General features: G+C 46.4%; 2 protein-coding genes across 3 annotated transcripts; one reads left to right on the forward strand and one right to left on the reverse strand.

Moving 5' to 3' along the window:
- Positions 1 to 602: 602 nt before the first annotated feature.
- On the forward strand, positions 603 to 8,805 carry TARDBP (TAR DNA binding protein). Of its 2 annotated transcripts, XR_010024224.1 has the most exons (7): positions 603 to 706; positions 1,688 to 1,939; positions 3,462 to 3,625; positions 4,321 to 4,461; positions 5,255 to 5,425; positions 6,012 to 7,223; positions 7,955 to 8,805. XR_010024224.1 is itself a non-coding variant. In XM_063105473.1 (6 exons), exons 2-6 carry the CDS (start codon positions 1,702 to 1,704, stop codon positions 6,540 to 6,542), a joined length of 1,245 nt encoding a protein of 414 aa, XP_062961543.1. In that variant the 5' UTR covers positions 603 to 706; positions 1,688 to 1,701; the 3' UTR covers positions 6,543 to 7,934. The 2 variants fall into 2 exon arrangements, 1 of the variants encoding a protein (XP_062961543.1); XM_063105473.1 differs by lacking the exon at positions 7,955 to 8,805 and having other exon boundaries at positions 6,012 to 7,934.
- A 1,779-nt stretch (positions 8,806 to 10,584) lies between these two features.
- Positions 10,585 to 27,061, reverse strand: MASP2 (MBL associated serine protease 2). The gene is made up of 13 exons (XM_063105698.1): positions 27,020 to 27,061; positions 26,852 to 26,912; positions 26,123 to 26,201; positions 23,039 to 23,267; positions 22,700 to 22,877; positions 21,860 to 21,982; positions 19,777 to 19,973; positions 19,320 to 19,467; positions 17,202 to 17,320; positions 15,568 to 15,646; positions 13,200 to 13,334; positions 12,623 to 12,697; positions 10,585 to 11,369 (listed from the first exon to the last, which is right to left on the reverse strand). The coding sequence occupies exons 1-13, from the start codon at positions 27,059 to 27,061 to the stop codon at positions 10,585 to 10,587; spliced, it is 2,250 nt and encodes a 749-aa protein (XP_062961768.1).
- Positions 27,062 to 27,941: the final 880 nt, after the last annotated feature.

The following is a 27,941-nucleotide window of genomic DNA, read 5'->3' on the forward strand; positions in this document are numbered from 1 at the left end:
AATAAAGATCCTATCAATAGTACCGACAACACAAGACCTTTGGGGCAATCTCCGTGAGTACAGACAGCACCTGGCACATCACAGCGTCATTACTGCTGTTTATTTAGAACAAAGTTATTGTTTCCATGTTTGAAGGTTGGCTAGAGGAGGGAGGAGAGGGCGCACCCGGCTAGATTCTAGGCAAGGAGCCCTGGCCACCCCGCTCCCTCCCAAGTCGCGGGAAAAGCCGAAGGGCCTGGGAAGGCCCCGCCCCGCGCGCCCCGCCCCTGCCCCCACCCCGCCCCACCCTGCCTGGGCGGGACCCTGCGCTAGTATCGCGCGAGCTCCGGACGAGATCCGGGGCCGACGGTCGGTTGGGAGAAACCATCTGCTACGTTACGGGGCGGGGGGGGCTCAAGGCTTACGCATTCAGATATTTTCAATCTTTAGCTTTTCAAGCCCAGCTGCCGGTCTTGTTTTAGTCTTCACACACTCTATGCCTTCTCAGACTTCCGGGAGGAAAGCCTTCTCCCTGGGGAGAGGGCTGTCGTGTCTCTGTGCTGCGGCCTCCCCCTCTCGACGGGGAGCCGGTGGGAGAGGACGACGGCCCGCGGGGGGAGGAGGCGGCCCTAGCGCCATTTTGTTGGAACGAAGCGGTGGCTGGACGGCTCTCGGACTCCCTCGCTGCTCGGTTTCCCTGTCGGGCTTCCTAGCGGCGGCATAGCGGGTGAGTTGCGTACGCTTCTCACCGAGGATGGCCTCGGTGTTTCGGCTCCCGCATTAGGGCGACCTAAGGCGGACGCAGCGGCTCGGGCCACCGCCCCGAAGGGAGCCGTGGGGCCGGGCTTGCATCGTCCTGCCCGGGCTGGACACATCGTTAGGGCCTCGCGCGGGACGGTAGCCGGCGCCGAAGCAGGGACGCTGGGCCCGCGGTGCCGTGCAGCCTGAGGCGGAGGTTCGGCCTGGCCTCCGGCTCGGGCAATGCTTGTACCTTCGGGACCTGGCACTTGGGGGGGTCACTGCCAGCTCAGGCCTTGTACCCACTCCGGGCCGCGCTGAAAAACTCCTCCCTCAGCCGTCACGCGCTGGCTTCTGGGAGATGACGGCCCGCATCACCGGGGACCTGTCGCCGCAGTCCTTGCGGCTCAAGTTTGGACAGTCCCGGAAGCCCCAGAATGAGGCACAGAGAGGAACTTTTCTCCCGTTGGCCTCACCTGACTCACTGGCGTTCGGTCTTCAGGGTTCAGCTTATGCATCATCGTTTTCTTAGGGAAATCTACTTTGAACCACCCACGCACGTGCTTCAACCAATTTAGGTTCTCCCCAGTCCTCGGGATTATTTACTTTTTTCACTATTGTAATAAAATAGTTACTTGTTTACCATCTTTCTCTTCCTTGCCCATGCCCTTGCAGCCAGCATGGCACGTGGGACTCACAGTTACAGTTTCAGCACCCAACGCATAGTAGCACTCCATAAATATTTATTGAATGAATGAACTCATTAAAATGAGGCATCACATTTCGATAGGAAGTCACAGTTCTTGCCTTGGCCACCTCATTTTTCGGGGATACCAATAAGTATAAGAATCCAAACAATTTTTTTCTGGAAGTCAGAACAGTAACATAGTGATAGTTTTATCAGCTAATTGTAAGGAAACAATTCCTTTGATATGAGTGTTGGTCATTCATATCTCTTTTTCTCTTTAAGAAAAATAAGAAAAGATGTCTGAATATATTCGGGTAACCGAAGATGAGAATGACGAGCCCATTGAAATACCATCAGAAGACGATGGAACTGTGCTGCTGTCCACTGTTACAGCCCAGTTTCCAGGGGCATGTGGGCTGCGCTACAGGAATCCAGTTTCCCAGTGTATGAGAGGTGTCCGGCTGGTAGAAGGAATTCTGCATGCCCCTGACGCTGGCTGGGGAAATCTGGTATATGTTGTCAACTATCCCAAAGGTTTGTTACCATTTTGTTTTGCAGTCATGCTGAAGTGTGGTCAGGTTTGTGTTTCGTCTTAAGTGTAACATCATGGTCTTTTCGTGGTGTGATGTGTCCTATAACCCAAGTATTTCCTTAAACTTTACTGTTAGACTAGTTTGGAAGACCACTAATGTAAACTTGTGGAAACTGGAAATTATAGAACATTTTTAAAGAGAAAACTATGTATTTAAATAGTAAATTATCTGAACAAGCATTGCCAAGTTGATGCTAAACTTGAGGAATTACTAAGAATGCTTTTTAATTATATCAGTGTTGTAAGTAGATTCTTTTAAAGTGCCCCAGTATTTTGGTTTGGTCATTATCCTTGCAGTCTTAATTTATTCATTCAGCTAATCTGATTTCTTTTTTTCCCTTAATGAACATCAATTGCAGTAGGCCAAATCTTGAATTTTGCAGTCCCCATTATAATTTGGGGGTTCTGGTCTTATTCCTGCTACCTCTTATTCCTGATGTTCTAAAATCTAAGAAAAGGAAACATGAAGAATTAAGAAGTGTGCCAAGGAAATAGGTACATTTTAGCAATATGAATGTGTGCTAGTTGATAATGTGTGTTACTTTTATTATATCTTGATATTGCAACAAGGTCAGTCCATCAAATTTGGTCAGTGTGCAAGACTAGAAAAATTTTAATAGCATAAACTCAGATTATTTTAGTATGCTGTTTCTTGAGCCATTGGCTGTAGATTTATATTTACCCAGATTGAAAATGTGATTTAATTTCTCCCTTTTTTTTCTAAATAACCTACGTTTAGGTTAGGTTTTAAAAAATAATATAAGGAGTACCAGCCAGCCACCAAAAAATAAGAAAACAAATAAATAAAATAACTTAAGATTTTCTTTTTTATTACAAAATTAATGTGTATTCATTGTCGAAAGTTTAGAAAAGATAAAAAGAAAAATTAAAATCACCCTTAAGTCTACATCTGGAGACAAAAGTTGCTGAGTTTTTTGTATATAGCCTTTAAATTTGTAATAGGTATTCAGATAATTAAGCAAATATATTTAGTAGTCATAAAGTAGTATCACACTCTTTTTGACCAGTTTTTCTGCTTAATTTTCTTTTTTTTTTCTTTTTTGGCGGCTGGCCAACGCAGGGGATGGAGCCCTGGACCTTGGTATTATCAGTGCTACACTGTAACCAGCTGTCCTACCTAATGTGTTTTAAAGTCAAAGTGAAGTAGAATTATTTCTGTTTCGATAAAGCTTTTGAGAGGGAAAACATATAATTGATTGTAGTCTTGGTATTACAAAACCAGGATTGTGAATCCCTGAATTTACACTAGAAAAGCTCCTCAGCCACTTATTCAAGCCATCACTCTTTGCCAAAAGTTCTGTTTTATTCTTAGAATCTTCTTTTTGCTTGTCTTTTTTTTTTTTTTTTTTTTTCTTTTGCTTCTCATTTCTAGATGTAGGAGTTAAACTGTGTATTTAAAGAAGTGCTAAAGATTTCTGAAAGGTTTCTGCTTCTTTTGTTTAGATAACAAAAGAAAAATGGATGAGACAGATGCTTCATCAGCAGTGAAGGTGAAAAGAGCAGTCCAGAAAACATCTGATTTAATAGTGTTGGGTCTCCCATGGAAAACAACTGAACAGGATCTAAAAGAGTATTTTAGTACATTTGGAGAAGTTCTTATGGTGCAGGTAAACTTTGATTTCATTTGACAGTTTTTCTTTACTAGTGAATCAGCACCTAACATTCCTGTTACTTTAGTGCACTGTCCTTCATCTTCAGTAGACAGTACTTTTAATATTTGTTGTATTTATACATAGGGGATGCTTAAAAAATTTGGCTTACAGTGTTTTCCTTCATGCATGCATCATATATTTTTGCCTTTGGTATTGTAAAATCCTACTGTTGCCTGAAGGCTTAAGGAAAGTAGATGACATTCGCTTTTTTCTTTTTATTTGATGGCCAGCTGGTACAGGGATTGAACCCTGGACCTTGGTATTGTCAGCACCATGCTGTAACAACTGAACTAACCAGCTAGCTCTCTCGCTTTTTTCTTTTTATGTTATTTACGGGAGATTTTCTGCTCTTCCCGTTCAATTAGTTAAGATTTTGTAAACATTGAATCTAGTTTATCTTTGCATTCATTCTTAAATGAATGTCTTAAAATTCTGCTGTTTAAATGAGTATTACGCTACTGCTGACATGATCTGGATTTAATATTAACCCTCTTGTTGCTCTTACCTCAAGATTAACTTGCTTGAGTTTTAATTAAGCCCCCACTGTGTCCTGTTGAAGCCGTTCAAATTGTATGTCAAGGAAATTTGATTTTGGGCCTGTGTGTGTGTATGTGTGTAGTTTCAGAGTAAATTTAAATCATCTTTTCTAGGTCAAGAAAGATATTAAAACAGGTCATTCAAAAGGGTTTGGCTTTGTTCGTTTTACGGAATATGAAACCCAGGTGAAAGTAATGTCACAGCGACATATGATAGATGGACGATGGTGTGACTGTAAGCTTCCTAATTCTAAGGTAATTTGCTCTATTTCCTTCTATGCATTGGGAACTTTTGCTGACAAACTCCCTAGACACTAAAATAAGACATTAAATGTATTTGGAAAAGGTAGTGGCAGGATGTGTTCTTGAAATCTTTTGCCTTATTGAAACTGTAAGACCTTAATGCATGCTCTATGTTTTATGTTTGTTTGAAATATTTAGTGTATTACTCCTCTAAACTAGAATTTTGTTCATTTTTTTTCTTTTCTCTTGTTACTTCTGTTGAGTTAACAGTGTCTTTCATAGTTATATGTTAAAACATAAAGACAGTCAGATTATATTATATTAATCTTGTTATAAAGGCCTACCTTGTTCCAAGAAAGCAAAACATAATTATCTTTGCCAGGACATTTCTCAGTCATTGACTTTCCTAAATCCAAATTTGTGTTTATAACTTAAAACTTTATTTTTTATTGAAGTCTTACAATAAAGAGAAGCACTGATGCAAAAATTTGGTATACCTACTTGCTTTCTTTTTTTTTTAAAGATGACCAGTAAGGGGATCATAACCCTTGGCTTGGTATTGTCAGCACCACGCTCAGACAGTGAACGAACCGGCCATCCCTATATAGGGATTCGAACTTGTGGCCTTGGTGTTAGCAGCACCTCACTCTCCCAAGTGAGCCATGGGCCGGCCCTGAGTATACCTACTTTCTAATGATTGACCTGCTATACAAGGCAGAAAGATTTTGTTACATTCTGTACCATAGTTATCTTTTCATTGCTCATAAAATATTTCTGATTTTTTCCTTCTTTTTGATTTGACTAGCAAAGCCCAGACGAGCCTTTAAGAAGCAGAAAGGTATTTGTTGGGCGTTGTACAGAGGACATGACTGCTGATGAGCTGCAGCAGTTCTTTTGTCAGTACGGAGAAGTGGTAGATGTCTTCATTCCCAAACCATTCAGGGCTTTTGCCTTCGTTACGTTTGCTGATGATCAGGTATTTTTCTCCTTAATAATTTCCCAGTTAATTAAGTAATTTCTTTTGAACTTTTCCCATTCAGTTGATTGCCATTCTTAGCTAAGTTTTCTGACCTTGTCAGGTGTGGGGTATATTGGCCTAAATACTTGTGATACCTAAATCTATACCTGAGATATCTAAAGTTAAATATACCTTTAGATATTTTTCAATGTGTGGTATTTGGGAGTGTTACATATCTTTTGAAAATAAACTGAAATATTGCTGGCATTATTAAAGCTGGAGACTATATTGGGTTTTTTTTTTTTATATTATTAGCATATTCGTTATTACAAACCATGATTTTTTTCTTTATGCCCTTTACCGGACCTATCACTCCCCAAACCCCCTCCATCTCTCCCCCCATCTCTAGTATACTTAGGTTTGTTCTCTCTTTCTGACAGTTAAACATTGTTGTAATGTTTTGGGGGTTTAAATGAAATGAGCATTCATTGCTTATTTTTCCTCCAGCTTTGATAAATTATGCCTGAAATCTAGGTTTTGTTGCTACTTTGATGTGTAAGTCAGTGATTTAATCTCTTTTGTTTGCATCCCCTATTTCTTATAGGTTGCCCAGTCTCTTTGTGGAGAGGATTTGATCATTAAAGGAATCAGCGTACATATATCCAATGCCGAACCTAAGCACAATAGCAATAGACAGTTAGAAAGAAGTGGAAGATTTGGTGGTAATCCAGGTGGCTTTGGGAATCAGGGTGGATTTGGTAATAGTAGAGGAGGTGGAGCTGGCTTGGGAAACAATCAAGGTAGTAATATGGGTGGAGGGATGAACTTTGGTGCTTTCAGCATTAATCCAGCAATGATGGCTGCAGCCCAGGCAGCACTGCAGAGCAGTTGGGGTATGATGGGCATGTTAGCCAGTCAGCAGAACCAGTCAGGTCCTTCAGGTAATAACCAAAGCCAAGGCAACATGCAGAGAGAGCCAAATCAGGCCTTTGGTTCTGGAAATAACTCTTACAGTGGTTCTAATTCTGGTGCAGCAATTGGTTGGGGATCAGCATCAAATGCAGGGTCCGGCAGTGGTTTTAATGGAGGCTTTGGCTCAAGCATGGATTCTAAATCTTCTGGCTGGGGCATGTAGACAGTGAGTTATGGTTGGTTGGTATAGAATGGTGGGAATTCAAATTTTTCTAAACTCATGGTAAGTATATTGTAAAATACATATGTACTAAGAATTTTCAAAAATTGGTTTGTTCAGTGTGGAGTATATTCAGCAGTATTTTTGACATTTTTCTTTAGAAAAAGAGGAAGAACTAAAGGAATTTTATAAGTTTTGTTACATAAAGGGTTGAAATATTGAGTGGTTGAAAGTGAACTGCTGTTTGCCTGATTGGTAAACCAACACACTACGATTGATATCAAAAGGTTTTTCCTGTAATGTTTTATCCCTGGACTTATCAAGTGAATTCTTTGCATGTTCAAAATGGCAACCATTGATTAGAACTACATTCTTTTCTCCTTGTTTTAATTTGAACCCCACCATATGGATTTTTCCCTTAGGAAAATCTCCTTTTGGGAGATCATGGTGTCACAGTGTCTGGTTCTTTTGTTTTTGTTTTTCTAACACTTGTCTCCCCTCATATACAAAAGTACAATATGAAGCCTTCATTTAATCTCTGCAGTTCATCTCATTTCAAATGTTTATGGAAGAAGCACTTCATTGAAAATAGTGCTGTAAATATTCTGCCATAGGAATACTTCTGTCTACATGCTTTCTCATTCAAGAATTCGTCATCACACTGCACAGGCTGCGTCTTTGACGGTGGGTGTCCCATTTTTATCCGCTACTCTTTATTTCATGGAGTCGTATCAACGCTATGAACGCAAGGCTGTGATATGGAACCAGAAGGCTGTTTGAACTTTTGAAACCTTGTGTGGGATTGATGGTGGTGCCGAGGCATGAAAGGATAGTATGAGCGAGAAAAGGAGAGAGCGCGTGCAGAGACTTGGTGGTGCATAATGGATATTTTTTAACTTGGCGAGATGTGTCTCTCAATCCTGTGGCTTTGGTGAGAGTGTGCAGAGAGCAATGCTAGCAAATAACGTACGAATGTTTTTTGCATTCAAAGGACATCCACATCTGTTGGAAGACTTTAAGTGAGTTTTGTTCTTAGGTAACCCACATTAGTTGAATGTGTTAAGTGAAACGATACTTGTATTTCCCCTACCCTTTTGTCAACTGCTGTGAATGCTGTATGGTGTGTGTTCTCTTCTGTTACTGATATGTAAGTGTGGTAATGTGAACTGAAGCTGATGGGTTGAGAATATGGACTGAGCTTGTGGTGTGCTTTGCAGGAGTACTTGGAAGCAGAGTTCACCAGTGAGCTCAGGTGTCTCAAAGAAGGGTGGAAGTTCTAATGTCTGTTAGCTACCCATAAGAATGCTGTTTGCTGCAGTTCTGTGTCCTGTGCTTGGATGCTTTTTATAAGAGTTGTCAATGTTGGAAATTCTTAAATAAAACTGATTTAAATAATATGTGTCTTTGTTTTGCAGCCCTGAATGCAAAGAATTCATAGCAGTTAATTCCCCTTTTTTGACCCTTTTGAGATGGAACTTTCATAAAGTTTCTTGGCAGTAGTTTATTTTGCTTCAAATAAACTTATTTGAAAAGTTATCTCAAGTCAAATGGATTCATCACCTGTCATGCATTGACACCTGATACCCAGACTTAATTGCTATTTGTTCTTGCATTGTCCAAAGTGAAAAGTTTTTTTTTTTTCTTTTAAATCTAGTTTTTAATAAGTCTGGGTGACCACACCTAAAATGGTAAGCAGTACCCTCCAGCTTTTTCTTAGTGCCTCTGTGCATTTGGGTGATGCTCTATTTACATGGCCTGAAAAATCTCCATGGGGAAATCATGCCTTCTAAAAATATTATTGTTTGGGAAGTGGACAGAACAATGTTGATTATTTTCAAATGCTTTGTAGCAAAGCATATCATTTGAAAAGGGAATATCAGTTTGGGATTTGAAAAGTGGAATTAATTGCAATAGGGATAAAGTAGAAGAAACCACAAATTATCATGTGCCTGAAATCCATTAAGAAGCCTGATAGCTTTAAGAACTAGTAGGGTGGGTTGTCTGTCTGTGGAAGTGTTAAGTGAAAGGGGCTTTATCCTCCAAAGGTGGGGGAATATAGTAATAAAATCACTTACAAAACTCAGATTAGACTCTCACAATGCATTGTTAAGTATATGAAAGCAATAATATATTGGTTCTCTATTGTACTTTTTATGTAACTATTAATTCTGGGAGGGTAATTCATTTTCTAATTGGAAGATTGTGACAGTTTTTTGTGTTGGTAGTTTACCTAATGCCCTTACCTAATTAGATTATGATAAATAGGTTTGTCATTTTGCAAGTTAACGTGTTTTAAACATTTATAAATGAAGTCATCCTTTAGACTGTGATCGCCACATTGTTATTCAGATTCCTCTGTAAAGGATCTTGAGTTGTTTTAATTTTTTTTTTCTACATCTAAATCTGCATGATTTCCAAACCCTGTACCGTCTGAATTTTGCATTTTAGCAGTTGCACTATTACTCAGCAGCAGTAACATGGTAACACTTAAAATGGTACTCGGGGACCTCCAAAGACTAAACTGACAAGCCTTCAAGGAGCCCAGGGGTAAGTTAACTTGTCAATGGCATGGTTTTAATACCTTATTTACACTTGTATAAGTCTAGTAACTGGTCATAGAAGGCTTTAAATGTTGAGTAGCCTTTTATTAACATGTTTATGGTATTACATAGCTATGGGTATTTATTCTCTTTAAAAAATGAAGTTTAGAAGTACTTAAACTATTTGGCAAAGATTTGTTTTTTTTAAAGGATTTGGTCATCTAAATGCATTCATTCTAAAAAATTTTTGAACCAGTTGAATAAACATTTTTGTTGCCACCACAGTTTAGTGTCTGGAGTCTTACTCAAAACATTCCTTTTTTACATGTGACAAAGATGCTGGAAAGTTACCTTTAAAAAGTGAGTCTCAAGAAAGTGTACTTCATATACACGAGAAATTAGGCCAAAACTCACAGTGGATTTTTACATAAAATGGTAACTATTTAGCTAAGTTGGAAAACTTTATTAAACGTTAGCTATTAAAAACTTTTTAGGGAGGAATAATCAACTAAAATCAGATCAGAATTTTAAGGTTAAATCAGCACTTACATTTTGACCTTAGTAGGAAAAAGTAGGATGTTAACTACTCAGTAATTCACAAGATGTATGTGATAGAGTAATTTTTGTTGTTGAGTACTAGGAGAGCAGCTCTTAACTGTGTATTAGGATTCTGTACTCAGCTATTGTATGATCTGTGATCTGCTGTTTGGCATATCTGTGCCCAAGAATTTCATGTTCATTGTAAAAGAAAAAAATAATTACAGGTTTATCTGTAATATCTCAACCTATTTTTGATGTCATAGTTCATCTTGTGGAAATGCCATATATCTCACTGTTTTGTGGTATTGTTTTTTAACATTGAAATCAGTAAGTACCTGGGTTAAAGCATTGATGTTTCCAGCTTATTTACCAAAAAAAGCGATTCAGGGGGCCAGCCCGTGGCTCACTTGGGAGAGTGTGGTGCTGATAACACCAAGGCCGCGGGTTTGGATCCCATATAGGGAGGGCCGGTTGGCTCACTGGCTGAGCGTGGTGCTGACAACACCAAGTCAAGGGTTAAGATCCCCTTACCGGTCATCTTTAAAAAAAAATTTTTTAAAAAAGTGATTCAGGGTTATTCGTGAACCAATACTGCTGTAACGTGTGAAGCACTCTTAGATATCAGTAATAACAAGTCTAAAATCAGTAGAAAAACAGTCAAGAAACATGGACAGGCAATTTACAGAAATGCAAACAGCCAGTATGAAAAGATACTGGTTTTTGTAAGTAATTATAATTTAAGCACTGAGTTTATATTGGATGTGCAGAGATAATGATCACTGTTATGGTTTATATCCCCTTGAATCAGCGAGTAAGGGTGGAATTAAACTGACAAGTGGGGAAGTGCCCTTAGACTCACCCTGGAGTTTGGTTTGATTTGGGGTGGAGCAACAACTGCCATGTTAATGCTTCTCAGATCACATTGCTGCTAAGATCTTTCACAGATATTTCTAAAAAGAAATCATTTACTGATTGAGGACATGCAGATTAAAATTATTAATTATGTTCTTGATCCAGGGAATATAGTTAATGACTTTTGTGTATACTCCATACTGATCTGCTTCCCCACAATTAATGGAACCCCAGGACACTATTCCTCCCACAAACCACCTCTGTGTCTCGTTATCTAGAAACACTAATGCCCCCCCACTGTCACCTCTACAACTATCTTTGCCCCCACTTTCTAAGCCTGCACAAAGCATGTTATTAGTTACCCTTCCCCCTTGATAGGGCTTCTTTTCATATGCAGCAGTACATTTTTGACGGTCAACAATTGGTACGTCAACAAACATTAGACTTCTAGCAAGAAAACCCCTTTGGGTTAATCCCCATCCAGATACTGTTCCAATGTCATTTGTCCTCATAAAGGATTCAGCTTCTTTTCCTGGCAGGCAAATAGGTATGATGTTGCTATTGATTACAACTTTGTTCTTCAACTTAATCAGTGCTATGTCATTGTCGAAACCAGCATCATGAGTGTAAGCTTCATGTATAAAAACAGCCTCGGCCCAGGCTTGTGTGTAATGAGGTGATAGTCTCTTCAGGGTACCCATTCGAATGTCCAAGGAAGAGGCATCTTCTTTTTGCCTATATACGGCATGAGCAGCCGTCAAGATCCAGTTGTCATATAAAAGGGCACCTGCTGCTGTAGTTTCACCTAATAACAGGACTTGCCAAGGGAAATCACCAAGCTTTGCATTTTGCCCTCCATATATACGACCTCCTGTAGTACGGGTTGATAGTCCACAAACTGGGGAGAGAAGCAGATAGATAATATGCCTTTGTATAAGCCCATTGGTATTTTTCTCAACACCACATTGGAGTTGAGTATATTTAATGTCAACCAAAAATTACATCACAGGAGTGAGTTGGTGGGTGTCCACCTGTATAGGCAAGTGAGGCTGTTTTAAAAGTACAGTTGGGTAAAAAAAACTGTTGGTATATATTAGGTCAGAAAATGAGATTAGTGAAAATTAACGTTCAGAAATTTTGTTTTACTGAAAGAATTTGATCTATAAGATTGGGTAAGTTATTTAATAGGGCAAACAGAAACTGCCTGAGCTGATGCGCTGAATGATGTACAAAGAAGTGAAAGGACATAACCTTTTTATTGCTTCTGTTTTCTTATTTGTCAAATAGGGTATTTATCATGTAATTCTGGGAAGGCAGGAACTAAGGTCACTATCAGGAATTGCAAAATTACTTTCACCTTTGAACATATAAATGTTTTAAAATTAGAATGTTGCAGTTGTAGCCAGCACTTTTCAGTTTCAGAAATTTTTATTTTTGCTCTAGTTGATTCTTCTAAACACTAAATTTTATGTGTCTTTATTGCAAACTAAATACTGTCGCTCATTAGTGTAGCATATGTGTTTCCCTTAGTGACAGTACACTTGTATTAAAACTTAGAAATGTTGTGTTGGCCAAGTATAGGTTAAAAAAAAAAAAAAAAAACTTAATTTAAGCCAAATAACACAGGGGTATTGAATATATTATTATTTTTCTGGTTTTTTAAAAAAATCATTCTACTCAACTATAATCTTTGGAGCCAATGGTTAAAAATTTTTTTTCATGTACTATTGAAAGGCAAATTGCATTAATGTTTAAAAACTAGATGTCATTGCAAACAATTGCTTAGGGAAATAATGAAGTTATTAGCTTTGGGTTTTAATAGTATTTTTACAGAGAAGAAAAGTAACTCAACAAAACTCATATTTATAAATGTATAAATGGTTCAAGATAATTTTAAAATCATTTCATTTTTTATGCTTGCCTAGTTATAAGTTCAGGAATAATCAAATGACTGATGTAGTCAGCACTGAACAACCTCTTCATATGGAGAGGGGATAATGAGAACATATTATTTGGAAATAATAACTTGGCCTAAGAGCCAAGTACTGAAGTTCTGTTTTCTGCCTACCACAGCTAAAGCTCTCCGTATTGTCTCCTACCCAGTTCTACTTCCTGTCAATTACGAATCTCTTGTATAAATGTATCCATTACCAGGCTCACAGACTGGGAGTGATTTTTCTCCTTTGGAGCTCGTCCAGAATCCATCAGCCTCACACACATATTTACCTGCAAATCATTGGAAAAGCAAAAATGTTTAACTGCATGTATAAGGTGGTTGTCATTTGCTTGAATACTCCCCTGAAAAATGTTGATTCTTGAGCATCAGTGGGAAATAGAGGTGTCTGAATAACCATTTTACATGATTTCATAAATAGGAGGTCTCTGCATTACCATGTTTGCTTGCAAAGTGGAAACCTTTTAGATGTTTAACTTGAATATGTATCAAGATCTCAAGTGCTTAATGATAAGGTTTTGACTTGTTAAATTAAACCATTTGGAATATATTGTGTGTTTGTAGTAGTCATTTACTAGATAAGATCTGTTTTCAGATTCTTGCAAATTGACATTAAAGTCACTTCAGCTATAATATTTCACTTAGCGGGCAGGAAAAGTGCCTTTTAATCTTTTGTCTTTCCTTAACCAAAAATGTTGGTTAAAGTTTATTTTCAGACCATGAGGGCTCAAGTTCCAAATATTGCCCACCCCCAACTTTGAAAAATTTGCTTACCATCATTCGTTTTCATTGTGTAGAAAGTCTCTTTACAGCTGTACTGAATCACTGCTTTGTACGTGGTCGCTTCAGGACCTGTGATATATTCCACTTGGCCATTGGGTAGATCATCAGGAGGGCCACAGTCAACAACTGGTAAAGAAATAGGCGGAGGGAAGAGTCCATTTGTACTTTCAATGCTTATATTAGAGGTCTGGAGACCACAGCAACTAATCTAGATAGGTGGTTGTGCTGTGTGAGGCTATAACTCGAAGCCATATTCATTTTCCTCTGTGTGGTGGATATCCTTAATTTCATCTCTAGAAATGGAGAGTCCCTTTAGTGCAATTTTAAGGCATTACTCTCATCCCTGTTCCTAACTCAATGGCTAGACTAGGCGGGGGGCGGGGGGGGGGAGTCGTCCCTGGGGGAAGGAGTGGTGTGATGCCTTTCCTGAAGGAAGAGAATTTGGGGTTCCTTACCGCTCTCACTTCAAATGTAAAAATGTGCAGCAAACCAGCAACATTGAAGAAAACACGGCACAGCCTGGTTTGAAGTAAAATAGTAGTACTGAAGGACTCAGCCTGTTCTTAATGATCCTTTTCAGGTGACCTGAAAGTGAGGGCTGGCCGGTTAGCTCAGGTGGTTAGAGGATGGTGCTAGTGAAACCAGGGTCAAGGGTTTGGATCCCCTTACTGGCCAGCCACCATAAAAATGAACTGGAAGTGGTGATTTAAAAACCCAAAACTTAGGGCCGGCCTGTGGCTCACTTGGGAGAGTGTGGTGTTGATAACACCAAGTCAAGGGTTGAGGTCCCCGTACTGGTCATCTTTTAAAAAAATAATAAAAGCCCCAAAACTTGTGGGATGTTGGCAGTTTCATCACTCATACCTTGACTTTGGATTAGAATTCACAGTTGTTAGGACATTACTAATGTGAAATAACTAACCAATTCGTGAGACAAAAGAGATGAAGTGACTTCAGTCTGAAAGTCATACGTTTTTTACACAATAGACAAAAATTGGTGTATTTCCATTGTGGATATTAAAAGATTACATTTAAATACTAGTTTTTTAGCAATTTACTAGCTGCGTGCCTGGCTCTGTGCCATGTGCTTTACCCATGTTGTCTTTCATTCTCACAGCAACTCTGTGACATGGGCATTCTGTTCTGTAGATGAGAAAATGGGGTGGGGGTGGGGGGTTGACTGCCCACAACTGCACAACAAAAAGTGGCAGAGTCAGGGTTCAAACCCAGACCTCTGACTCGCAACACTCCTGTCAGTGCCAGCTCATCTTCACTGAATCAGTAGACTTGGTGGTGGAAGTGCAAATTGGTTAAAAAAATATATTTAAATTCTCTTTGGGGCCGGCCCGTGGCTCACTCAGGAGAGTGTGGTGCTGGTAACACCAAGGCCACGGGTTCGGATCCCATATAGGGATGGCCGGTTAGCTCACTAGGTGAGTGTGGTGCTGACAACACCAAGTCAAGGGTGGATCCCCTTACCGGTCATCTTTTAAAAAATAAATAAATTCCCTTTGGAACTTACTCTGTGCAAACCCTTGCACAAAATGTGCAAAGATATTGGAAACAATAGAAAGCAGATTAAATAGAATCACATGTCGTGTGATTTGATGTCATGCAGCCATGAAAAGAAGTGGCTCTATTAATATTTGGATTGATGTGGAAAGTTACCTGAACACTATAAGAAGAAAAGTAGGTTTAATATTCTATTTTGGCTTAAAAATAAATAATAATGAAATATATTGTATATGTAACACAAGAGATAAAGAATGTGAAGGAATAGACCTCCAAACTCAGTGGTAGTTTGGGGAGATTGTGCAAGAGATGTTTCCACTATGCATTTTCGTAAATTTCTGTTTTACAATTAACAGGTTTATACTTTTATAGTTGAAAAAATACTATAAATGTCTTAAGATTCTTAGTTCACAAAATGTAATGTACACCATTAGCCCAGTTTGGTGGGTGTGTGTATATACACACATAAAATTACCTACATAGGTAGCATATACATGTTTACCCGTGAGATGTGTGTAATTGGAGAGATACACACCAAAACAGCAAAGTGGTTGTACTCTCATGTGGTGGTATTACAGATATTAAAATGTAATTTTCTGTATTCCCGATTTTCTGCAGTGAGTTACTTAGAAAAAATATTTTTAAAGAGTGCACATTTCTAAAGTGAATACTTTCCCTGGTAGTTTGGTTCAGTTTTAACCTCTAAGAATGCACTGAGAGACTGGGAAAGAGAAGCACGTTTGGAATTCAAGCCCTGACAAGTGGAAGAAAAAAAAAAGAACAGCAAGAGAAGCAGTGATGGGCAGCAGAAGCAGGGGTGGGAAGTGTTGCCACCACACGACCGTACTGCTGCACTCTGGCGTCGGTTGGTCCCAAGATCCATCTTTCTGACAGACTGCAGCAAATGATTTCAGGGGCAAATTATCCTAAACAGGAATTCAGAAAATATTAATTTCCTTGTTTACATCATAAAATCACTCCCTACAGCTGTGCTCTCACAGTAGTTCCTATTCTAGTGTTTCATGAGATGCTCCCAAGGGTGAGTGATAGTCACATAACTAGGATTTGTGTGTGGTGATGTGAGGGATACCTGGCACTTGAACACACAGCCCAGCTACCTTGGTGCATGTGTGTATGTGCTGCCAGCAGCTCTGCTGGTCTGTGATACCCATGTTATGTAGTTGTCTTTCAACATGTATTGTCATTTTATGGTTCAAATGTTGACCTGTGCAGCAATTTATGATATGGTGTTTACATCCACTGTAATCCAAGAACACGTCAGATCTCAAAGTTTCTGCTGATGTCTCACCATTTCTTTATATAAAGTGCCAGAGGGCTGTGGTCCTAAGTTTGGGAAAGGCCAGCATGGTCGGACGCAGAGTGAGTGTGTCTGTGTATCTTTGTAGACTGTGTGCGTTAGCCAGAAGACGGCTACTCGAAATACTGCCATAAGCTTCGCGTATGTTCTCAATCAGCTTTCTCTGCCAGTGTCGTTTATAGGGAAACACTTTCACTTACTGAAATAATGTTTTTCTAAAATGTTGCGGGGGCTGGCTGGTTAGCTCAGCTGGTTAGAGCATGGCGTTGATAACACCAAGGTCCAGGGTTCAATTCCTGCCTTGGCCAGCTGCCCCCCAAAATAAAATCAAACATTGAAAGTGGAAGAAGATGGCTTTGGCAGAAGCTTTATGCTTCAAAGGATATCAGGATTTTTGTGTGTGTTAAATCAGAAACAAAAGGTTTGCGGTCCAAAGAGCTGTGGAAAAGAGCCCACCCAAGAAGTTTGCTTGGTGGGAAAACTGCCTTTTTTTTTTTTTTTTGGTTTTGGCCCGCTGTAGGACTGTGGGTTGCATACTTAGCTCTCATTTCAATGTTATTACTTTTTACCACTGGGATTCAGTGACAATTTTGAAGAACATAAAGAGGATGTGTTACTCTCTTACCTGTGCCCCTAAAGCAACATGCTAAGCATTTTTAAAAATTATACTCCCTCTCCCTTTTAACAGTGATCACTATTTATAATTTTGCAGAATACACTCTTTCCCAGGGTCGTCCAATTTTTTGTGGGCCCAGAAATTGTTTCATGGAAAGGTCATTATTTAAGTGGGGGAGGACCTTAATTTAATACAAGGTGCCATCACAGAGCACGTGGAGGAAGGACAGCAAACATCTTTCTGTGGCTTCGGCCTCTTTACAGAAAGTCGCTGTGTGAACAAATGGAAAAGGTGCCCGCTTTAATCAGCAGCATTCCAAAGTTGCTCACAAAACGGATTCCCAAGGGAGATGTCTATGAAATTCTCTAGTCATCCCTCGCATCCTCCACAAACCAGTCTGATTTTTATCATTTGAGTATAGACACAAGCAACCACCATGCTGATACACCGCGTTTTCCCATTTTCCCTTCACATACCTGCTGATAAAAATATGTACATACTGCAAAGCAATTGTGACTGTGGTATACTTAGTCTTGTACTGACTCACTTGCAGAAGCTCGTAGCCAGTCTCACAAAAGACGGAGAAGCTGTCCTTCAGGATGTATTTGGCTTGCACAGGTGAAATGTGGCCGTTAGGTGGTGCCATCGGATAAGGGCAAGGCTGCGCTGCACAGAGGAAACCAGGCTTTGGGTTTCGATGTGGTCTACAGCAGCCAAGTCTCAATTTAGCAATCTGAAGTTCTTGGTTTATAAATGAAGCACTTAACATGTAAAGAGAGCTTGCTACAAGCAGAATAGGGTTCTTAAGATTTAAAACCAAAGGAAAGATTAAACTCCCCGTTGCTTATACAAATTAAGATTTGTTGCTTTGCCTGGGACTCAAAGGTATCTAAGAAAGCCAGGTATGTAGTAGGATAGTGCAGTCACCACAGGCGGGGTGTCTACGCCATGCCAGGAGCTCTATACACACAGCTCAAAACCGAGAGTGTGTAACTTCGAGGAAAAGAGCTAGCCTGCATGGGCTGAAATCACAGCCCTTCATTCCCCATTTGCAACCTCTCTGAGCCTCAGTCTCCTCATCTGTAAGATGGGGGTATGATAATAGGGCTGTTGTGGGGATCAAAGGTAAAGCACCCAGGACAGCACTCAGCTGAGTCTCAGAAAGAGTGAGCTGTAATTAAACCCCACAACAGCCCAGGGACAGCCACCGTGGCATAGGGAGAAAATGGGGGCTCACAGCAGCATGGCAAAGACCAGACTAACTCAGGGAGCCTCGGGCTGCCCCTCATGAGCACCCACCCTCAGTGCGCAGGGCCACCAGGGAGACTCAGCCAAGCACTGTCTTCCACTCTTAACTCCAAACCCTGGCCTGCTCTCACCCTGAGGCTTCAGGCCATCCCCCACAGCTGCCCTCAGAACCTGCCTGGTGGCTGTGGAGTCCCCTCTCCCTCCAGCAGTGGCTCTCATTGGCCCAATGATCCCTGCTAAGTCACTGGAGCTGCTGCGTGCACCTCACCCAGGCTGCATCCTGGGGTGGCACTCAGTCCCATGCAGTCCCGATCTCCAGGGACAGCCTCGGTGGCCCTGCAGGAGCCCAGTGCTTCAAGCGTTTGAGGGTCTGTCATGAGGAAGAGGTGGTGGATGTTCTGGTGGGACCCCAGAGGTCAGAGCCAGGGCCATGGGGGCAGCACAGAGAGGCAGAGTTGACAGGCCCTGCGGCAGACTCCTGAAGTGTAGTGCCAGCCCAACCCTTCACCATTGGAAGCCCCACCCCCAACCCCCGACTCCCACCCACCGCCCCTCCACAGCTCCTCACCCTGAGCAGTGGACCCTCTGGGCTTTTGCACACACTCTTCCTTCCACCTGGAACACCCTTCCACCGTCCTCCAACACATACTTATCCTTTAAATCCAGTCTCGGATGTTCCCTGTTCCAGGATACCTATCCTAACCCCCAGCCCCTCCCTGGGCCAGGTCCCTCCTCTGGACTCTCATGTTGCCCAGTGCTTGGCTCTAAGGCTGTGCTTGCCACAGGTCTCCAGTTATATTGCTGTAACTGTCCCCCCAGTGGACTGAGGGCAGAGGCTGTGAGAACTCTGGATTCTGTGTTACATATCCCTGACACACAACTATAGGATGGAAGGATGGGTGGGTGGGTGGGTGGGAGGGTGGTTGGATGAATGGGTGGGTAGATGGGTGGATGGAGGGAGGGATGGATGGGTGGATAGATGGGTGGGTAGATGGATGGTTGGAGGAATGCGTGGGCAGATGGATGGGTGGGTGGTTGGATGGATGGGTGGGTGGTTGGATGGGTGGGCGGTTGGATGGGTGGTTGTATGGATGGGTGGGTGGATGGGTGGATGGAGGGAGGGATGGATGGGTGGATGGATGGTTGGAGGAATGGGTGGGCAGATGGATGGGTGGGCGGTTGGATGGGTGGGTGGGTGGGTGGATGGGTGGTTGGGTGGATGGGAGGTGGATGGATGGAAAGGTGGATGAGTGGATGGAGGGAGGGATGACCATTGCCTCACGGACTGACCCACTCGAACCTGGTCTCCCTTCCTAGGCCTGGCCCGGAAAGAGTTCTTCCTATGTAGTTTCTTGACACTCCGGAAGAGATGGCAGCTCTGAGCTTCCCCACCTGGATCTGAGACCCACTCGCTCACCTGTGCTTGTGTAGTGGATCTTCCAGCCTGTGTGGTCCCCTGACTCATCGGTAACAAAGGTGATGGTCACGGTGTTGCTCTTCGTTTCAATTCTGTGGGGCAAAGTCTTCCCACAAAATGGCCCATATTCCTCTCTGTCTGTTTGAATCTGAGGAAGGGGAGCCCTGTGAAACCTCAGGACTTGCTGCCAGGGCCCTGCCTGGGTTAGAGGGAAGCAAACCGCTCCCTCCCCGCTAGCAGTTCAGGAAGGGCTGAGGACGCAGACCCAGGCCAGGGATAGAGGGGCTCCCTTCGCCCTATCCCTCCCTCCCTCTGAAGGCCTCAGCCTGGCTTGGACCCCCATAGAAAGTCTGGAGAGGTGGTGGTGGGGTGTCACCCAGTTGGACAGAAACATTGGTGGGGGGCAGCTAGGCAGAGGGGGAGAATCCAGGATGAGATGAGGGTCCCAGAACCAGACCTTGAGGATGTCATAGGGACACGGGGTTTCGGGGTGCGTTTCCACGTCAAAGGACTCCATGAAGTCCAGGATGACACTGAACCCCTCCTCCAGGTGGATGCTGTAAGTGCAACTGGAGAGTTTGGGGTACGGCTGTGGGTATTCGGGGCTGCTGAGCTCCCCAGACCGCTGAGTGAAGACCTGGCCCGAGCACAGGGCTGGGGAAAGGGAAGAGGACATGGCGGGGCATGACTCAGTACCCCATCTGTCAGCCCTCACTGTAGACCACAGGGTGGGCTGCCTCTGGGGAGCAGGGCACAAGGACAGGGATGTGGCTGGGACATCTGTGTCCCTGGGTCTGGCCAGAGCCATGCATATGGCCAGCCCCACAGGCATCTCCAGAAACCAAACACTCCACGCCGATGGCTGCAGGGACAATTTAAGGAGGGTTTTCTCTTGCCTCGAGGCTTAGCTGAAACAGGTAGCACTTGGGACGGAAGTTCACCAGGGGCCCCCACTCCCACCCACAAGAGGGTGGGGTTGTCCTGGGCCAGAGCTGTACCCCTGAGGTGAAGGCCTAGTGAGCCCAGGCTGTGCCGAGGGACAGGAGGCACTGGGAGGAGGAGGAAGGGGGCTCTCCTTGGTCCCCAGGAGTTTGGGGAAAGGGGGAGAGTCTCCCGGAGCCTAGGGGCCCTTCCAGCCATCTCCAGAGTTTCCACACACCCAGCCCAGCGATTCCCAAGTTCAGCACTAGGGGACCTCTACCCGTACCCATCTGGGACCGGCCCAGCCTTGCGGAGCAGTCTGGAAGGGCCTCTCCTTGCCCCTTCCCCCAGGTCTGGGCTCTGCTCTGGGGGTAGTTAAGGGAAGTTCAAGTCGACAGTGATCTTAAACGAGTCTGATTCTGCTCTTGCCAATGAAGCACGAGGTTCTGTCCCTCACTGGAGGGGTCTGCCCCCCCCAACATCCCCCAAGCCCAGGCTGCAGAGGGGGAGGGTTCTAGGAGTGGGGAGTCGCTGCCTTCCTTCTTCATGAGGCTGCTCCCTGGGGGGCAGAGGGAATTGCCCCTGGATTTGGGGGACCAGACTGCCCCTCAATCCCTGCCTGAGTCAGGCACCCCCAGGCCTGCACACATGGGCCCTGAGTTGCCTCTGAGCAGGAGATGGTCCAAAGAGCTCAGCCTCTGGGGACCCAGTGCCCGGTATGAACTCAGGTAAGCCCCTACCCCTCTCCAGGTCTCAGGGGGTGCCCCATCTTCCAGATGGGGGCTGGAGTGAGCCCTCCTGGCAAAGGAAGCTGTAGCTCCATGGAGGGGGCTCTATCCAGGCTTTAAGGCGGGCAGGGAGAGGGGAGAGAGGGCTGCCTTCCCCCATCGTCAACCCCAGAGACACGCAGCAGCAGGTGGAGGTGGAGCCAGGTTTATTAGGCCGGGGGTGGGGCGATGGGGGGCTGCAGGTGGCAGGCGTCTCGGCCTCACCCAGAGCTATAGCCAGTGGGGCTCGCTCTGGCTTCTGACCGGCTGGGCAGGCCAGAGCTGGAGGAGAGGCTAGAAACTCTGCTCTGGAAGAGAGATCAGAGAGACAGGGAGAGACCTAGTAGGGGGTGGCAGGGTCAGCGCCAGCCAGGTGGGGGCTGCCCACTCCCCAGGGCACCAGCTGGATCCCATCCAGGCGCCTGGCAGGGGCACGGGGTAGGGGTCCGGGCAGTGGAGGCCGCATGCCCTGTCCCCCACCCTGAAGTTCTGGGGAGGGAAGGAGCCCTGGTGAACCAGACTTGGCCAGAGGACCTAGAACTTGTCACTGTCCCACCCCGGCAGCTGGGACAGCTGCGCAAGGCAAGGAGGTGGCTGGGTCAGGTGTTCCGAGAGCCCAGATGGGGCCAGGTACACAGGGAGAGAATGAGCCGGGCACGATGGAGGGGCGGGAAGAAGGCAGAAAGTGAGTGGGTGGTGGGATGGCATGGAGGAACAAAGTGGGGCTGAGGTGGCGGAGAAAGGGACCCAGACGTGCCCAGCCAGCCAGCGCCAAGTGGTCCCTCCAGACCCCTGGGCAGAGCAGCTGTGGCAGGGAGGGGGCCCTTCCCCTCCTCCGCAGCCTTGGCTCACCCGAACAGGTGCGCTTGTTGTGGTGGAGGACATAGCCCGCTCGGCAGGAGCAGTAGAAGCCACCCAGGTGGTTGTGGCAGTGGTGGTCGCAGGCAGGTGCCTCTCCTTGGCACTCATCGATGTCTGTGGAGGGAAGGAGATGGGACCAGGCTCTGGCCTGGCCTCAGACTCAGCAGACCAGCGACCTCAGTGGCTGACCTGAGAGGAAGCCTCAGCATGTCCCAAGGGTGGGCTGGTGCCAGGGCTCGGGTCATTGTAACCTCCCAGCAACGTAAATACTGCCTTTTTAAAACTAGCGAGAGGTTGTGTCCTGCCCAAGGCCACCCAGCTAGTGAAGGGAGCAGCCAGCAATCAAACACAGTGGGCGAGGCCCCTATGCTAGCTTCCCCTGAACCCATGCAGCAGCCTCCTAAGGAGCACAGAGAGGTTAAGCCGCTTGCCCAAGGTCACACAGCTGGTCCCTGCAGCGGCCAGAATCTGAAATCAAATGTCAGATTTCATGTGAAGCTCAGGCAAGGAGATGGCGCGCCATGCTCTGTGTGTCCTCAGCAGCACGCCCACTGGTGGGACTTCACTTTCCCATGGGGCCCTTGGTGCTTGTGTCCTTAGAGGTGATGTGGCGCGGGCCCCTGGCTCAGAGCTGGGGCTCAGTCTGTGTGAGCAGAGGTCGTGGCTGATACTGGTATTTACATTTCGGGTGATGTCAGGCCGTGGACTGTCCTGCTGGTTGACAGGAATCCAGTCCCAGGGGAGGTGGGAGACTGAAGGCAGAGCTGGCCTGCCCTAAGACAGGTGCCCCCCAGCTACAGACTGTCGTCTGCAGGACCCTCCTCCACTCACCCTCTGCTGCGTAGAAGGCCTCAAAGCCTGTGAACGGCTTCTCATTGGAGTAGTCGGAGCGGAAGGTGACATCCAGTCTGGAGCCCAGCGAGTAGAAGGTGTCATTGCCGGGCGCCCGCTCTGTGTCTGTGCTCTCATGGCCGCACAGTGTGGCCAGCACCTTGGTTCCCGAGCTCAGCTGTGGGGTTGCGGGTCACAGAGAGAGAAGGCAAGACCTAGGCCGGCCCTCCCTCCTGGCTGAGACCAGACCCTGCTCCCAGGTGTCCTTCAGCCCTGGCCAGTCCTTGGGAACCACCCCGCAGGCCACGGGAAGCACCCCCATCCCTGCCCTGCCAGCACCTTGACGAAGTCGTACTCGCAGAGGTGGGAGAGCTCCAGGTCAAAGTGGGTGAAGTAGAGGCGAAGGCGGTAGCCGGGGGGTGCAGTCAGGGTCCAGTGCTGCTCCTGGTTGTTGTCATACGTCCCTGGGAAGCCAGGGGACGCCAGGCGCCCGAACACGGGCTCAGGCCACTGCAGGTCCGAGGGCGCGGCTGCTGAGCCACCCAGCAGGCCCAGGAGGATCAGCAGCCTGCGGGCAGGGCGGAGCGGAGGCTGAGGGCTGAGACCTGTTCTCCTGTTCCTCTCCCTGCGGGAGGCTCTGGGGGGCTCCCACCCACCTCATGGTGATCCGTCCAGCTGGCCAGGCCTGGTCTGCAGCCCCATGCTGTTCTCACCTTTGATCTGTTTGTCCAGCGTCCTGGCCCTGCCCCTGCCCCGAGGCTCCCCCACCCTGGGATTCTGGGAATCAACCCCATGACTCCTTTCTGCCTGCCCGGATTTCCAGGTGGGGAGGACAGGACGCTCCCCAACCAGGAGCTCGATGTAGATGACAGCAACCTGGGAACCAATCCCAGCCCTGCCCCTCGCCCTTCACCTCTGAATTTCCTCCCCGTATGTGACCTCTGAGGCTGGCCTGGGGCTCCGTGACAGTGAGAACTTCCAGGCAGAGAAGGAAGAGGGGACGCTCGCGTCTGCCTTTGCTCTCTCCCACACCCCAGCATAAGGTAGAAACAGGAAGCTCTGAAAACACATGGATCCGTGAGCAGGGGAGTGTGGAGAGGAGCAGCAGTCTTGGAAGCTGGAAGAACAGACTGACGGGCAGCGGTAACTGTCCAGAAAGCGACTTCTAAGCTGGCCCTGGAATCAGGAATCAGCGGCACCAGGTCCTTCTGGAAATGCCTGAGAAACAAGCCAAGCTCTATTTCTACCCCCAACCCCAGCAGAAACTTGGAGACTTATTCTTGGAGGGATTAAAATGGAGGTTCCCAGCCCAGCTGAGGTGGGTGGCAGATGGAAAACAGGGACATTGAGCAGACAGGTTGGCAGCCCTGCCTCCCTCCCAACTCCACTCCTAGAATCTGGCAGCCAGTGGCCTTTTCCCTCTTTTCCAGGAAGTGTGACCAGCCCAGGAGGCTCTCCTTTACCCACAGATACTGACTTTCAAGGCTTTACAAGCAAATGGCTCAGCCATATCACTCACAGGGAAAGTCAAGTTGACACGCCCCACTCATGTGCTCAGAGCTTATCAGCTTTCTAGATATTACATATAAACAGAACATTCAAGGATTACTGTATGGGTCAAATGTGTCCCCCAAAGTTCATGTACTGGAAACTAGATCTCCATTGTAACAGTGTTAAGAGGATGGAAAATCCTATCATGGTAATTGAAAGGTTGGGCCTTAAAGAGGCGATTAGATTGTGCGGATGGACGGTGCCTAGTGAGTGGACTCCTGGGGTCAGGGGTGTGGTTCTGATGTGTTTACGAGGAGAGCAAGTGAGCGCCCTTGCTTAGGCCTCTCACCATGCGGTGCCCTGTGTTGCTGTGCAGAGTCACCAGGGGTCCAAGTGACCAGAGTTGAATAGGAGACTCCATCTGGGGTGGTCAGAGGCTCTGGATAGACTCCTCAGGAAGATGAAAATGATAGAACACCTGGTGAATCCAAAGATTTTAAGAGAAACTATAGAATTAGTGAAGAGTTTGGAGCTAAATTAGTGATAAATTTATTGAAAACTATGCAGGTGAAAACAAACCAACCAAAAAACCTCCAGGGAGAACAAGAAGCTGTGCAGGAGATAAGACGTTACCGGCTTCACCTCCACTTAGTCGTTGAGGCTGGTGAAGACATCGAGGGAGAGAAAGCGACCCGTCTCCCCTGGCAGAAAAGCAACAGGCTGCGCCGCCTCTGACAGGTTACAAGTGGTGACGCCAGCATGTTAGTTAGAGACGCAAAGGTGACAAAACGCACGAACCCACAGGCTGTTTCCTCCTACTGTCCTCGCATGCCACATTTCTGTGACCAGCGTGGGGGGTCCCACTCCCCAGGCAGTTCCCCAGCAGACACTAACTGGGTGTCCTCTAATTCCATTCAATTCTGACGCTGTCGACCTGGAGAGAGCATCAGGCAACACAGGGTGAGGGCACCGCCCCACAGGCCTGCCCCCACTTCAGATGCCAGAAGCAAGTGGGTTGTCACCTATACTCCTGACCACTCACTGCATTGGGGCTCCGGTTATGCCCTCCTTGGGTCCCATTAATTCGCTAGGATGGCTCACAGAACTCAGGGAAACACGTTTAAGTTTGTTATAAAGGATACTCCCAAGGACAGAGGTGAGCTTCTGTGGCTGGTCCCACCCTGAGGCCGTCTACCCTCAATCACCTCTTTAGCGTAAAGAGTGGTATCTAAAAGGGCTCATTATGATGACAAACGACACTCCTATTAATGAGGAAGTTCCAAGGGTTTCAGGCGCTCTGTGACAGGAACCGGAGACAAAGACCAAATATATATGAGGATGCTACGAACCTTTCCGTGACCTTTTTTTTTGGGGGGGGGGCAGTTGACAGGACAGAGATTGAACCCTGGACCTTGGTGTTATCAGAACTACGCTCCAACTGACTGAGCAACTGGCCTGCACCCTCCATGAACTTTCTGAAGGCCCCTCCTATTTGTTGTTATAATACAGAAGGGAAATAATAAAAATAACCAAAATAATCAGCCAAAAGAAGGTAAAGGAGGCTGCCTCTGGGGAGCGGGGTTGGCAGGCACTGTTTTTCTTCTAACCGTCCACAAGGAGCTATTTCAGTCCTTAAACAGCAGTGGCATGGCTAATTCTGATAAATACAAACTTACGGAATCTAGAGGATTGCTTTCATTCCCCATGCCACAGACTGGCCTGTTCATGGGCCTCTCCAAGATTTCTGCGACTTCAGGGGACTTGGGTTGTGTCCTTGCCAATGCTGCACCTGCTTCGGTAGATCAGCCAGTGTCTGTGTCAGGTCCTCCTCCCAGACGCGGGCTTCAGGGCTCGTCTTCAGCGCACGCCCCGCTGAGGTGGGTGGGCGTGTGTGAGTGGGGGGACGAGGACTTACACTGCGGACCAGCTTACTTCCAGGCACCCGGCTGTTTCTGCAGCGCGGGCCACTGTCTCCCCTCCTCCTTGGCCTTGAGGGGCATCCTCTGATTTCCTACAGCAGAGCACCAGTGCCAGTGCCAGGAGTGCAGGGTGACACGTGCTGCTAAGTGAAGCCTCCTCATAGGTGCAGCTCATGCTTCCATCTTACAGCTGGGGTAAGGGTTGAAGGTCACAGACATACTGGGAGGCAGAGAGATGTGGACCCAGGTGTGACTGCAGAGCCTTGGGGGAAAGGCCCTCAGACTTAGGGGTCATGGAGTTGTCCCCTGCCTGGGTCACCCTATGGACGGACCTGCTTAAAGCTTGGTTGGTGGAGAGCTGAGGTCCAAGTTGAGGTCCCTGCTAGGAACCCCGGGGTGCTTGGCCTCAGCAGCAGAGGAGACATGGCCAACCCCGGGCTGCTGGGCCCAGGCTGGGGCGAGTAGGGTGGAGTGGCCCTCGGAGGGGCGGCTGCCTGCTTACTAGCTGTGTGGCCTTGGGCATGTCACCTCAGCTTTCTGGGCAGCATTAATAAGACCTTCCTCAGAGCCGGCCGTTTAGCTCAGCTGGTTAGAGCATGGTGTTATAACACCAAGGTCGTACCAGACAGCTGCCAAAAAAAAAAAAGAAAAATGAGTACCTTCTTCGCAGGTGGTTGTGAAGAGTGAATTAAGATGCCTGGCCTGGTCACACTCCATACATAGCTATTGCCAGCCCTCTGACCGACAGCCAGCTCGGACTTGAGCTGAGACTGTTTCCTGACCCCACTCAGGCCCCCCTGGGACTGGGAAGAGCCCAGGGCAGGTGCTGGCTCCTCGGTATGCTTTTAGGATTTCCCCGGGTTAGTAGGGGGCAGGATGGAAAGGTTAGATTGAGGCCAGATCTGCTGACACAGTCAAAGGTCTGAACATGCTCAGAGTCCAGCGAGCTCATGGGGCCGGGGGCTGGTGGAACCCAGAGAGGGGCGGTGACTGGCCTGAGGCCACACAAAGAGTTGGTGGCAAAGCTAGACCCTTGCTCTCCTCCGCCATTATTCCAGACGTCCCCAAATCATTCCCAGCTGAGCCACGGGTCTAAGGTGGCTGCTCAGGAAAAGGAGGGGGATTTCAGCACCACCCCCAGGTGGGGGCCACTCCCCTGTCCCGCTCTTGCCCCTAAACCTCCTGGGTTAATCCGTTCTCTGGCCCAGCCCCAACTTCCCACTTCTGAATCCCAGCCCAAGTCCTTGTGAGGCTCTTCTCCCACCACCTAGTATCCCTGTCCCGACGGGCAGGAGGGATGAGACCAGAGGCTGGAGATTCAGCACCTTGGAGAGGGGACAGTCCTGTGCTCATGGAGTCCTAGGTGAGGTCACCCACTCCTGCATTCTCAACACCTGGGGGAGCTTTTAGGAATTTTCCAGAAGGCACTCACAGGGGGGACAGGTAGTATTTGAACCCTGAATCTTGAGCAGAGTCAGGGCACAGTCTGTCACCTGGGCCACTGGACCCTGACCACACTCCAACCTTCCCCCTCTGGGGCCACCTCCAGTACCCACCCTAGCATACCTGGATGGAACCTGACCTAACCCAGTGACTGGCACAAATTCTGAAAACATTTTGGGGCAGCCCCAGAAGAAACCAAAGCCCTTCAGTGGCCACACCTCGATCTTGTCAACTGCATAGCCCTGGCTCCAGGGCTCTGCTATCAGCGCCTTGTGAGGGCTTGAAGAAGAAATGGCTAAGTCAGCTTCCCAGGACAGGAGTGGGTCCTGTTGACAACTGCTAGGTCCTCCATGCCACAGAGGTCAAGGGGCTGGTTCAGGTTATACAGA

This window comes from Cynocephalus volans, chromosome 8, assembly GCF_027409185.1.
Source record: "Cynocephalus volans isolate mCynVol1 chromosome 8, mCynVol1.pri, whole genome shotgun sequence".
NCBI lineage: Eukaryota > Metazoa > Chordata > Mammalia > Dermoptera > Cynocephalidae > Cynocephalus > Cynocephalus volans.

What these genes read in the sequence shown, in the direction of transcription:
- MASP2 (XM_063105698.1), bottom strand. Translation starts at nt 27,061, where the DNA reads ATGAGCTCGCTGGACTCTGAGCATGTTCAGACCTTTGACTGT. An exon ending in GCGAGTACGACTTCGTCAAG is followed by an intron (nt 22,878 to 23,038) that starts GTGCTGGCAGGG and finishes GCAACCCCACAG; the next exon opens with CTGAGCTCGGGAACCAAGGT. An exon ending in CTGGCTACGAGCTTCTGCAA is followed by an intron (nt 15,647 to 17,201) that starts GTGAGTCAGTAC and finishes ATTCCTGTTTAG; the next exon opens with GATAATTTGCCCCTGAAATC.
- TARDBP (XM_063105473.1), top strand. Translation starts at nt 1,702, where the DNA reads ATGTCTGAATATATTCGGGTAACCGAAGATGAGAATGACGAGCCCATT. An exon ending in GTAAGCTTCCTAATTCTAAG is followed by an intron (nt 4,462 to 5,254) that starts GTAATTTGCTCT and finishes TGATTTGACTAG; the next exon opens with CAAAGCCCAGACGAGCCTTT. An exon ending in TTACGTTTGCTGATGATCAG is followed by an intron (nt 5,426 to 6,011) that starts GTATTTTTCTCC and finishes TATTTCTTATAG; the next exon opens with GTTGCCCAGTCTCTTTGTGG.